At 40.7% G+C, this 13686-nt stretch overlaps 1 protein-coding gene across 3 annotated transcripts in view; it reads left to right on the forward strand.

Moving 5' to 3' along the window:
• Positions 1–13686, forward strand: part of Zc3h13 (zinc finger CCCH-type containing 13) — a 70682-nt gene that overhangs the window by 35238 nt on the left and 21758 nt on the right. For all 3 annotated transcript variants that reach the window (XM_051160841.1, XM_051160838.1, XM_051160840.1), the window contains exons 9-10: positions 9779–10086; positions 11161–11769. In XM_051160841.1, coding sequence (XP_051016798.1) covers positions 9779–10086; positions 11161–11769 — 917 coding nt within the window. The remainder of the gene's footprint in view (positions 1–9778; positions 10087–11160; positions 11770–13686) is intronic.

Raw genomic sequence — 13686 nt, forward strand, 5'->3', positions numbered from 1 at the left:
CACACCTTCTACCTGAGTACACACACCTTCTACTCGAGTACACACACCTTTCTACTCGAGTACACACACCTTCTACTCAAGTACACACACCTTCTACCTGAGTACACACACCTTCTACCTGAGTACACACACCTTCTACCTGAGTACACACACCTTCTACTCGAATACACACACCTTCTACTCGAGTACACACACCTTCTACTCGAGTACACACACCTTCTACTCGAGTACACACACCTTCTATTCGAGTACACACACCTTCTACTGGCTTCTGATTTTGTTAATTCCTTTTAGCAGTCTTTTGCTACCTTGCTTAGATTTATTCCTAAATATATTGTTTTGGATGCATTGTAATATGTTTTCTTAATTTCCTTTTCAGATTTGCTTATGGTAGTATGTAGAAATATGGCTGATGTTTTTATTTCTCCTAGAACTTTACTGAACTCATTCATGTGAACAGGATTTTGTTTTGTTTTTGTAGAATCAAGGTTTCCTACATACAAGATACTATCATCTACAAATATTTTTACTTTTTTCTTTCCCATTTTAATGACATTTATTTTTCTGGCCTAATTGCTCTGGCTAAGATTTTTACATATTGTATTGGATAAAAAGGGCACCCTCACTTATTTAACCTTGTATTATAGGAAAAGCTTCAGTCTTTCTCTGACGAGTGATATATTTACTGTGACCTTTTTATAAGTGACTTATTGATTATTATCATCATCATTATTTAAGATACAGTATCACTATGTAGCTCTAATTGGCTTGGAGCTTGCTATGTAGGCTACGTTAACCTTAAACTCACAGAGGCCTTAAATTCTGTCTCCTGAGTGCTGAGATTAAAGGGATGTGCTTCCATGCCCAGCTCTACGGAGGTTAGTCAGCTGTTTTTGTGTATTGGTATTCCTGAGTATGTTTTGTTTTTTCAGTTAGTATGGTATATTGCATAGTCATTTTTTCAAAATGTTCAACCAAACACACTTGCATTTTAGCAATAAATCCATGTAGTCAGGGTATGTGTACCTTTAAAATGCTGTATAAATTACTTGCTAGTACTTCGTTGGAGATTTTTTTTTAATTAATTTATTCTTGTCACATCTCAATGGTTATCCCATCCCTTGTATCCTCCCAGTCTTCCCTCCCACCCATTTTCCCCTTATTCCCCCCCCCCCATGAGGGGGATTACCTCCCCCTGTATATGCTCGTAGGGTATCAAGTCTCTTCTTGGTAACCTGCTGTCCTTCCTCTGAGTGCCACCAGGTCTCCCCCTCCAGGGAACATAGTCAAATGTGAGGCACCAGAGTACGTGAGAAAGTCATATCCCACTCTCCACTCAACTGTGGAGAATGTTCTGACCATTGGCTAGATCTGGGTAGGGGTTTAAAGTTTACTGCCTATATTGTCCTTGGCTGGTGCCTTAGTTTGAGCGGGACCCCTGGGCCCAAATCTGCCTGTCATATTGTTCTACTTGTAGGTTTCTAGGACCCTCTGTATCCTTTTATTTTGCTATTCTCCCATGCGTCTCTCATCTAGAGTCCCAATAGGATGTCCTCCCCTCTGTCCCAGTTTCCTGGTAAGTGAAGGCTTTCGTGGGACATGCCCCTTGGGCTAGTATGCAGATATAAGTGAGTATATACCATTTGATTCTTTCTGCTTCTGGGTTAACTCACTCATTATGATCATTTCTAGTTCAATCCATTTATCCACAAATTTCGGGAATTCCTTGTTTTTAATAGCTGAGTAGTATTCCATAGTGTATATGTACCACAGTTTCTTTATCCACTCTTCTACTGAGGGACACTTAGGCTGTTTCCATGTTCTGGCTATTATGAATAATGCTGCTATGAACATGGTTGAGCAAAGTTTCTTGTTGTGTGCTGGAGCATCTTCTGGGTATATTCCAAGGAGTGGAATAGCTGGGTCTTGAGGAAGCCCTATTCCCATTTTTCTGAGATAGCACCAGATAGATTTCCAAAGTGGCTGTACAAGTTTGCATTCCCACCAGCATTGAAGGAGTGTTCCTCTCTCCCCACATCCTCGCCAACATGTGGTGTCGCTTGAGTTTTTGATCTTAGCCATTCTGATGGGTGTAAGATGGAATCTCAGAGTTGTTTTGATTTGCATTTCCCTGATGACTAAGGAGGTTGAGCATTTCTTTAAGTGTTTCTCAGCCATTTGATATTCCTCTGTTGAGAATTCTCTGTTTAGTTCCAAGCCCCATTTCTCAATTGGGTTTATTCGGTTTGGTGGTGTTTAATTTCTTGAGTTCTTTATATATTTTGGATATTAGACCTTTGTCAGATGTAGGGTTGGTGAAGATTTTTTCCCAGTCTGTAGGCTGTCGTTTTGTTCTCTTGACAGTGTCTCCTGCCTTACAAAAGCTTCTCAGCCTCATGAGGTCCCATTTATTAATGGTTGACATTAAGGCCGTTGGTGTTCTGTTCAGGAAGTTGTCTCCTGTGCCAATATGTTCCAGGCTCTTCCCCACTTTTTCTTCTAAGTGACTTAGTGTCTCTGGTTTTATGTTGAGGTCTTTAATCCACTTGGATTTGAGTTTTGTGCAAGGTGACAAATATGGGTCCAGTTGCAGTTTTTACACATAGACCTCCAGTTAGACCAGCACCATTTGTTGAAGATGCTATCCTTTTTCCATTGAATGGATTTGGCTTCTTTGTCAAAAATCAAGTGACCATATATCTGGGTCTTCGATTTGATTCCACTGATCAACCAGCCTGTTGCTGTGCCAGTACCATGCTGTTTTAATTACTATTGCTTTATAGTACAGTTTGAGATCAGGTGGAGATTCCTCCGGAGCACCTTTTATTGTACAAGATTGTTTTAGCTATTCTGGGTTTTTTGTTTTTTCATATGAAGTTCAGAATTGAACTTTCAATTTCTTTTAAAAAAAATTGTGTAGGTATTTTGATAGGGATTGCATTGAATCTGTAGATTGCTTTTGGTAGCATGGCCATTTTTACTATGTTAATTCTCCCAATCCATGAGCAAGGAAGATCATTCCATCTTCTCATGTCATCTTCAATCTCTTTCTTCAGAGTTTTGAAATTTTTTTCAAACAAGTCCTTTACTTGCTTAGTTAGATTAACTCCTAAATATTTTATATTGCTTGTGGCTAATGTGAAGAGTGTGGCTTTCCTAATTTCTTCCTCTGCAAGCTTGTCATTTGTGTATAGGAAGGCTACAGACTTTTTTGAGTTAATTTTGTATCCAGCCAATTTGCTGAAGGTGTTTATCAGCTGTAGGAGTTCTCTGGTGGAATTTTGAGGGTCACTTATGTACACTATCATATCATCTGCAAATAGGAATAATTTGACTTCCTCCTTTCCCATTTGGAAACCCTTGATCTCCTTTTGTTGTCTTATTGCTCTGGCTAGAACTTCGAGTACTACATTGAAGAGAGAGTGGGCAGCCTTGCCTTGTTCCCGATTTTAGAGGAATTTCCTTGAGTATCTCACCATTTACTTTGATTTTGGCTATTGGCTTGCTATATATAGCCTTTATTATGTTGAGGAAAGTGCCTTTTATCCCCAATCTCTCTAAAACTTTAAACATGAATGGGTGTTGGATTTTATCAAATGCTTTCTCTGCATCTAAAGAGATGATCATGTGGTTTTTTCTCTTCAGTTTGTTTATATGGTGGATTACATTCATGGATTTCCGTATATTAAACCATCCCTGCGTGCCTGGAATGAAGCCTATTTGGTCATGGTGAATGATATCTTTGATGTGTTCTTGTATTCGTTTTGCCAGTATTTTATTTAGTATTTTTGCATCGATGTTCATAAGAGAAATTAGCCTGAAATTCTCTTTCTTTGTTGAGTCTTTGTGAGGTTTAGGTATCAATGTGACTATGGCCTCATAGAATGAATTTGGTAATGTTCCATCCATTTTTATTTTTTGAAGTAGCTTGAAGAGTATTGGTAGTAGCTCGCCCTTGAAGGTCTGGTAGAATTCTGCATTGAAACAATCTGGCCCTGGGCTTTTTTTGGTTGGGAGACTATCAATGATTGCTTCTATTTCTGTAGGGGAAATGGGACTATTTAGCTTGTTTATCTGTTCTTCACTCAACTTTGGCAAGTGAAATTGATCAAGAAAATCGTCCATTTCCCTTAGATTTTCAAATTTTGTGGCATATATGCATTCGAAGTAGGATCTTATGATTCTTTGTATTTCTTCAGGGTCTGTTGTTATGTCTCCCTTTTCATTTCTGATTTCGTTGATTTCAATACTCTCTCTCTCTCTCTGCCTTTTAGTTAGTTTGGCGGACGGTCTGTCTATCTTGTTGATTTTCTCAAAGAACCAGCTCTTGGTCTTGTTGATTCTTTGGACTGTTTTCTTAGTTTCTAATTTGTTAATTTCAGCCCTGAGTTTGAATATTTCCAGACGTCTACTCCTTTTGGGTGTTTCTGATTCTTTTTTTTTCTAGGGCTTCCAGTTGTGTCATTAAGATGCTGTTGTGTGATGTTTCTAATTTCTTTTTAAAGGCACTTAGTGCTATGAATTTTCCTCTTAGCACTGCTTTCAATGTAACCCACAAATTTGGGTATGTTATTCCTTCATTTTCATTGAATTTCAGAAACTCCTTGATTTCTTTCTTTATTTCTTCCCCAACCCAGGTGTCATTTAGCAGAGAGTTGTTTGGTTTCCACGTAGGTGTATGCTTTTTGTTATTTCTGTTGTTGTTGAGTTGCAGCCTAAGAGCATGGTGATCTGATAGGATACAAGGTATTATTTCAATCCTCTTGTATCTATTGAGGCTTGCTTTGTGACCTAGGATGTGATCAGTTTTGGAGAAGGTTCCATGGGGTGTGGAGAAGAAGGTATATTCTTTCTTGTTTGGGTGAAAGGTTCTATAGATATCTGTTAGATCCATTTGACCATGGCATTGGTTAATGCTGTTGTTTCTCAGCATAGTTTCTGTTTCCATGACTTATCCTTCAGTGAGAGTGGGGTGTTGAAGTCTCCCACTATTATTGTGTGGGGATTGATGTGTGGCTTAAGCTTTTTTAGCAGATCTTTTACAAATGTGGGAGCCCTTGTATTGGGAGCATAGATGTTCAGAATTGTGATGTCATCTTGGTTGACTTTACCTTTGATGAGTATGAAGTGTCCTTCCTCATCCCTTTTGACTAATTTTGGTTGAAAGTCTATTTTGTTCGATATTAAAATGGCTACGCCTGCTTGCTTCTTGTGACCATTTGCTTAGAATATTTTTTTCCAACCTTTTACCCTAAGGTAATGCCTATCGTTATGGGTGAGATGTGTTTCTTGAATGCAGAAGAATGTTGGATCTTGTTTATACACCCATTCAGTTAGTCTGTGTCTTTTTATTGGAGAATTGAGACCATTGATGTTGAGAGATATTAATGACCAGTGACTGTTAAGAGTCTTAATTTTGATGTTGTTTCTAGTCGAGCGTTTGTGTAGTTGTGTTTTTGCCATGGTATAGTTATCTAGTTCCTGAGTAGTTTTGGTTGTAGCTTGACCCTTTGGGATGGAGTTTTTCTTCTAGTACCTTCTGTAAAGCTGGATTTGTGGATAGGTACTGTTTAAATTTGTTTTTGTCATGGAATATTTTGTTTTCTCCATCAATGGTTATTGATAGTTTTGCTGGGTAAAGTAGTCTGGCCTGGCATCTGTGGTCTCTTAGGGTTTGCAGGATCTCTGTCCAGGCCCTTCTGGCTTTTATGGTCTCTGCTGAGAAGTTGGGTGTAATTCTGAAAGGTTTGCCATTAAATGTTATTTGGCCCTTTTCCCTTGCAGCTTTTAATATTTTTTCTTTGTTCTGTATGTTTTGTGTTTTGATTATTATGTGACGGGAAGTTTTTCTTTTCTGGTCAATTCTATTTGGTGTTCTGTAGGCCTCTTGTATGTTTATAGGCATCTCTTTCTTTAGATTGGGGAAATTTTCTTCTATGATTTTTTTTGAGAATAGTTTCTGGGCATTGGAGTCTGATATTTTCTCTTTCTTCAATGCCTATTCTCAGATTTCTTCTTTTCATGGTGTCCTTAATTTCTTGGATGTGAGATTTTTTTTATGTGTGTTAATTATCTTGCTGGTTTAAAAGATTTTTGAAATACAAATTTGATGAGAGTCAGATTCATTCTTGATTAGTTCTCAGGATAATTATTTAAAGTTAGTGCTTCCCTTGAAAAGTGTAATCCTTTACAGAGACCGTGTTTTCTTTCCCTCACCCCCACCCCCAGCAGTTGGAATTAGAAAAGATTTTTAGGAAATAGATAGCTTGCTGGGTAAGAACATTTGGTCTGTGTGCATGAGAACCTGAGGTCAATTCTCAAGTGCCAACAAAAAGCCAGACATGGCTGCACATGTCTGTAACACCACCATTGTGGGGTGGAGACAGACGGAACCTGAGAGCTCCCTGGTCAGCCAGCCTAGCTGATGCAGCGACCTCCTAGCTCACCGGGAGCCTTTCCCAAGGCTCTCTCAAGGCAGGGATTGATGGAGGAAGCTGCTGACATCTTGCTCTGGCCTCCTCATGAGTCTCCTCTCCACAGAAGGATTTTAATACAGGAACTAAAGGAAGGCCACAGGAAAGGATGCAACACTCACTTTCCATGACAGGTGTGGGGCTTCTCAAGAAAGTGGCTAGTCTTTTCTTTTTGAGTTTTAGTGTAATCAAAATTTTGTTAGTGGTATCAAAATTTTTACTTGATTCTGCTTCTACATAGATACCAAGCAAGTTACTTGTTCTCTAACATTTTTTTCAGCTTCAAAATATGCATAATGCACTTCATTGGGTTCAAGTCAGGATTAAATGAGGGAATACTTTTAAATTAAAACTAAGCTAAAATGGTAAAAAAAACAACAGCAACCACCACAAAAAACTAGGACTCCATTTTTGGACCAAAATGGTAGAAACTGGGTTTGTGCTCTACAGGTGGCTAGGATTTCACCTCCTGTCTTCAGTGGAAATGCTTATGTATTTTTACTGTACTCTAGCACAAGCTGGCTTCATTGCTTAGTGCACACCTTTTATCTAAGCAGTGCCTGTGAGGATTAGGGTCCAGTCAGGCTCTCAGCCATAGCTGCTACTTCCTGTCTGGAGCTGCAGTCTTTTTGTTTTCATGATTTTTGCTCATTGACTGCTGCTGCTTCCTCCTTTCTCCCAACCCCCCTTCTCTATCTCTCCCCCCTCTTTGCCCCTTCCTCCCTCCCCTAACCCTCTCTTTCTTTCTTTCTTCTTTCTTCTTTTCTTTCTTTCTTTCTTTTTTTCTTGAGATGGGTTATCTCTCTTATATAGCTCTGACTCTCCTGGAACTCACTCTGTGGATCAGGCTGGCCTGGAACTCAGATCCACCTATTTCTGCCTCCCAAGTGCTGGGGTTAAAGGGGTGGGCTACCATGCCTGACTGGTCATTAACTTTTAAAGTAGTAGTGGAGAAGAAAGTGTAACATCTTTAAATCAACAGTTTTCTGAAACCTAAATGGGTATTTGAGAAGAAAATATGGCTAAGATGATAAAACCATTATTTGGTGATCGATTAGTGTTGTGGCTTTAATGTGTTAATTTGACTATCTTAAGCTTGAACTGTAGTTTTCCTTCTATGATGTAGGTACCAAGATCTAATAGAAATGGGCTACATGTTATATCTTTAAAAGATAGTGTGGGTTAATTACTGGAATTTGTATGTGTGTATTCTTTGAGCCAGCCATCAAAGAATATTATAGATACTCTTGAATCTTTTTTTTCTTTTTAAGCTTTTTCAAGTTTACTTTCTCTTATACATGACTTCCCTACCAGTTTCCCCTCCCTCCACGCCTCTTAGAGCCCCCACCACCTCCCTTCACCTCCAGATCCATTCCCTTACTGTTTCCCTTTAAAAACAAAAGAAGAAAGAAAGTCGGCCTCCCAGGGATATCAACAAGTTACAATAAGATTAGGCACAAACCTTCATATCAAGGCTGGAGGAAGAAACCCAGTAGGAGGGAAAGGGTCCCAAGGGCAGGTAAGAGTCAAAGACATCCCACTCCTGCTGCTGGGAGTCCCATGGGAACAGGAAGATACACAGTCATAAGGATTATGCAGAGGACATAGCGTAGACTCATTCAGGGTTGATGTTTGTCATTTCAGTCCCTGTGAACTCCTATGAGCCCTGCTCAGTTGATTCTGTGTGCTGTGTTCTCGTGGTGTCCGTGAGTCCTCTGGCTCCTGCAGTCCTTCCTCGCCATCTTTTGTAGAAGTTCCCCTGGCTGTACCCAGTATTTGGTTTTGGGTTTCTACATGTGCTCCCATCAGTTGCTGGATGACAGCCCTCTGATGACAGTTGGGCTAGGCAACAATCTATGAGCATAACAGAATATAATTTAAAATATGTTAGAGTAACCCTAACCAAGCAAGTTTAAGACTTTTATGACAAAAGCTTAAAGTCATTAATCATTTTTTTTAAAACGTAAATTAAGCCATTTATTACAGTATAGGCATGTCTTAAATGATAGCTCTTCTACTGGTCTTTCAGTGCCTTCAGTCTTTGGGTTGCAAACTTGAGTATGACAGAAGTGATGATGTAGGTCCAGGCTCCACCAGTCATTGTTTTCATGCGTGAACCACAGCTTCATCTCTTTGTCTTGCCACAGAAGGAGCAAGTGTACGTGACATGCTGGCTGATTTTTATTTTCTTAACCATTTTCTAGAGGGAGGCACCATAGTGGGTCCCGTATTTCCCAATGATTCCAATCTTCCTGGTGTGTTTAGGCATATCACCAGAAACTAAGCCCAAGCCTGGAGAAGGCCACTTAGATCAATTTTAGCTGTAACCTAGAAAGGAACTCAGAACCGCAGTACCGCAGTTCTGTGGCAGTCGTTCCTGTTTTGATTTTTAAATTGTATTTTGGGAATTAAAATATAATTACAGTATTTACCCCTTCCCTTTTCTCCCTCCAAACTCTCATGTACTCTCCCCCACTTTCTTTCAAATTCATGACTCCTTTTTCTCTGGTGTGTGTGTGTGTGTGTGTGTGTGTGTGTGTTTTCATTCTGTTTCCTAACCACATAATATGACCGTCTTAGTCTGTATAATGTTACTTGTGTGTCTATTTTCAGGGCTGACCATTTGGTATTGGATGACTAGTTGGTATGCTCTTCCTTAGGGAAGACTATTTCTCCTGCTTCAAGTATTTGTTAGTTGCCTATAGTTCTTTGCCTAGGATTGAAGCCTCATGAACTCACCCCCCATCCATGTTAACATGTCTCTTGGTGTCATCCTTGTTAAGCTAATGTATAGGCAGTCATGTTGGTGAGACTTTATAGGTGTACCTTCTGACATTTCTAGGAGACTCAATCTCTGGCTCTTAGAATCTTTCCATTCCTACTTCTGTAGTGATCCCTGAACCTTAGGTGCAAGAGTTGTGTTTGGATGTAGCAGCTAGGCCAGGGCTCCACAACTGTGCGTTCTGATTGCTGTGCTCTTCTGAAGTGGTGACCGTCTGTTGTACTTGTGGGCATGAGGACACATATGTAGACTGCAGCTAGGGATTATGCTGGTTCAGTAAAGTGCTGGTTATAGATCTATCCCCAAGATCTCTTCTAGAGCTTTTGTTTGCACTTGACTTGTAGATGAGTTATATCTTTAAAAGCCAATGCCCTTGTACTTTTACAGTATTGTGAATTAAAATGTCTCTTTAGTTATTACCTGTACTTCCAGTCTTTAGTTTATATTCCATCTTATTTTTAAAATTTTTCCTTGTCAGGAATTGAAAACTCCTGAATGAGTATCTTGTTGTTTTCACGCACAGGTCTTCCTCCCCGGGACAGCACCATTCTCCTCTGTCTTCTAGACACCACTCGTCATCCTCACAGTCAGGATCCTCTATCCAGAGACATTCTCCTTCTCCTCGTCGGAAAAGAACTCCTTCCCCATCCTACCAGCGGACGTTAACTCCATCCTTACGACGTTCTGCCTCTCCTTATCCATCGCATTGTCTGTCTTCTCCTCAGAGAAAGCAAAGTCCTCCAAGACATCGCTCTCCAATGCGAGAAAAAGGAAGGCATGATCATGAACGGACATCACAGTCACATGACCGGCGTCACGAAAGGAGGGAAGGTATACTCCGTATTTGTTGAGTTTTGTTTTTCAAAAATTGCACATCCGTGTCTATCCTTACATAAGGACTAGAAGAGCCTGTGCTGTGCTGAGTCTTCTGTTATGTGCGGACTGCAGCAGTAGCAAAGGCTTATTAAATGCAGGGAAATGTAAAATAGTAAGTACACACAGGTGGTGACTTAGAAGTATGTAAGCTGGTGCTGCCTTCTAAAATATTGTATTGAATACTTTTTGGCTGTCTGAGTGCTAAAGTATCACTTTTTAATTCTTAATGTTTCATAAAAAAGCAAGGAAAAAAAATGAGCTAGGGACTTGGCTCATTTGTGAGACTGTAAGGTTCAGACCCCAGCATCACAGGACGGACGGACGGACGGACAGACAACCCAAGAAAGGAAAGAAGAAGGTAGTGGATCCAAGTTTAAAAGCATTGGGAAGGTTTGATAAAGGAGGTCAGGGGAAAGTCCAAGTCAGTGCAGTTGACTCATGGGATTTCTCGGTGTAGGTCACAATGGGGTAGTGAGTAGTGGTTGGGAGTACAGCCCAGTGACAGAGCTCTTCCTGTGTGTGAGTGCTAAGCTTGACTCCCCAGCAGCGGTAAGAGAACAGTTCTTTCTGGGCCCCTGAAAATTAAGTTCACCCTAGATCTGCTCTCCCAGCTCAGACTGAGATGCTGTATAGAGTAATAGCTCTCATGCCTTTCTGTGCTTTGTGTGTGTGCTGTCCACATGTATACATGTGTGTGTGTGTGTGTGTGCATGTGGAGGCCATAGTGTGTATCCATTGCATATCTTCCTATTACTCTTTACCTTGTGTTGGAGACCCTCTCTCACAGAACCTCGGCTCACTAAGTAGGCTAGACAGCCCAGAGATGGCCTTGTCTTTACCTCCCCAGAACCAAGATTATTGGTGGATGCCATCACACCTGCTTTAATTTTGTGCTTTATCTTTATTCTCTCTTTTTCTGTTTAAAACATGAATCTTTTTGTAATAAAATCTTAAGAGCTTTGTGTGAAACATATCTAGTTACCTAAAACTGTAAACAGAATTAGAGTTGTTCCCGAAACTGTGTTACAGAAACTCGAGGCAAAAGGGATAGGGAAAAGGACACCAGAGAAGAGCGGGAGTCTGAACACGACCACAGGGATGACCGAGAACTGCGAGATAGCCGGGACCGGAGAGACACTAGAGACCGCAGAGAACTGAGAGACTCCAGAGACATCCGGGACTCTAGAGAAATGAGGGATTATAGCAGAGATACCAAGGAGAGCCGAGATCCCAGAGATTCTCGATCCGCTCGGGATGTCCATGACTACAGGGACCGAGAAGCTCGGGATGTTCGCGATGTTCGGGATGCTCGAGATGTCCGAGATGCTCGAGATGCCCGAGATGCTCGCGATGCCCGGGATATTCGAGATGTGCGGGATGCTCGAGATGTTCGGGATGCTCGCGATGCTCGAGACGTGCGAGATGTTCGAGATGCTCGCGATGCCCGGGATGCTCGGGATGGTCACCGGAAGGAGGATGTGTACCAGGAAGAAACCCGCAGTTATGGCAGAAACCACCTGCGAGAAGAGAGTTCTCGAGTTGAGCTAAGGAATGACTCTAGAAATGAGTCTCGAAGTGAAATTAGAAATGACCGCATGGGCAGAAGTAGGGGGAGAGGTCCTGAATTGCCCGAAAAGGGTAAGATTTTTGGCATGTTAATGAACTGTATCTTGTATTTTTATACCAAAAGCATTAAACAACTAAATTTTCTTTTCTAAATACATTATTTCTTACATTTATTAGCGTTTTATGAGAACAATTTGCAGTCAGCTGAATTCCTTATTGGAATTAGTAACTTGAGTAGAAAAACCTAAGTGGAGTTGGGTAAGTCATGCCCACTCTACTGACTAATTTAGAGTGCTATAAAAATTGCTACAAATACAACAAAATCATAAGAAACCAATTTCTAATAAACTAGTGTGTACGTGACCAAATAATTATTCAAATAGTATTATCTTTTTCTTTTTTTAGAATATTTTATTAATTTATTCATATTACATCTAAATTGTTAGCCCATCCCTTGTATCCTCCCATTCCTCCATCCCTCCCGCTTTCCCCCTACTCCCTTCCCCTATGACTGTGACTGAAGGGGACCGCCTCCCCCGTATATGCTCATAGGGTATCACGTCTCTTCTTGGTAGGCTGCTATTCTTCCTCTGAGTGCCAACAGGCCTCCCCATCAAGGGACGTGATAAAAAATGGGGCACCAGAGTTCGTATGAAAGTCAGTCCCTACTCTCCACTCATCGGTGGAGAATGTCCTGTCCATCGGCTAGATCTGGGTAGGGGTTCGAAGTTTACTGCCCATATTGTCTTTGGCTGGTGTCATAGTTTGAGCAGGACCCCTGGGCCCAGATTCCCCCCATCATAATGTTCTTCTTGTAGGTTTCTAGGACCCCCTAGATCCTTCTAGTTCCTCCATTCTCCCATGCTTATTTCACCTAAAGTCCCAATAGGCTATCCACCTCTCTGACCCACTTTCCTGCTAAGTGAAGACTTTCATGGGACATGCCCCTTGGGCTAGTGTCTAGATATAAGTGAGTATATACCAGTTGACTCTTTCTGCTTCTGGGTGAACTCACTCATTATAATCATTTCTAGTTCAGTCCATTTGTCCACAAATTTCGGAAATTCCTTGGTTTTAATAGCTGAGTAGTATTCCATAGTGTAAATGTACCACAGTTTCTTTATCCAATCTTCTACTGAAGGACACTTACTTAGGCTGTTTCCATGTTCTGGCTATTATGAATAAGGCCGCTATGAACATGGTTGAGCAAATTTTCTTGTTGTGTGCTGGAGCATCTTCTGGGTATATTCCAAGGAGTGGAATAGCTGGGTCTTGAGGAAGCCCTATTCCCATTTTTCTGAGATAGCACCAGATAGATTTCCAAAGTGGTTGTAACAGTTTGCATTCCAACCAGCAATGAAGGAGTGTTCCTCTTTCTCCATATCCTCGCCAGCATGTGGTGTCACTTGAATATTTGATTTTAGCCATTCTGATGAGTGTAAGATGGAATCTCAGTGTCGTTTTGATTTGCATGTCTCTGGTGACTAATGATGCTGAGCATTTCTTTAAGTGTTTCTCAACCATTTGATATTCCTCTGCTGAGAATTCTCTGTTTAGTTCTGAGCCCCATTTCTTAATTGGGTTATTTGGTTTGGTGGTGTTTAAGTTCTTGAGTTCTTTATTTATTTTGGATATTAGACCTTTGTCAGATGTAGGGTTGGTGAAGATCTTTTCCCAGTCTGTAGGTTGCCACTTTGTTCTGTTGACAGTGTCTCCTGCCTTCCAGAAGCTTCTCAGCTTCATGAGGTCTCATTTGTTAATTGTTGACCTTAAGGCCTAGGCTGTTGGTGTTCTGTTCAGGAAGTTGTCTCCTGTGCCAATGTGTTCCAAGCTCTTCCTACTTTTTCCTCTAACTGATTTAATGTCTCTGGTTTTATGTTGAGATCTTTAACCACTTGGACTTGAGTTTTGTGCATGGTACAAATATGGGTCTAATTGTATTTTTCTACATGTAGACCTCCAGTTAGACCAGCACCATTTGTTGAAGAT

Source organism: Acomys russatus, chromosome 18 (genome assembly GCF_903995435.1).
Source record: "Acomys russatus chromosome 18, mAcoRus1.1, whole genome shotgun sequence".
NCBI classification, from domain to species: domain Eukaryota; kingdom Metazoa; phylum Chordata; class Mammalia; order Rodentia; family Muridae; genus Acomys; species Acomys russatus.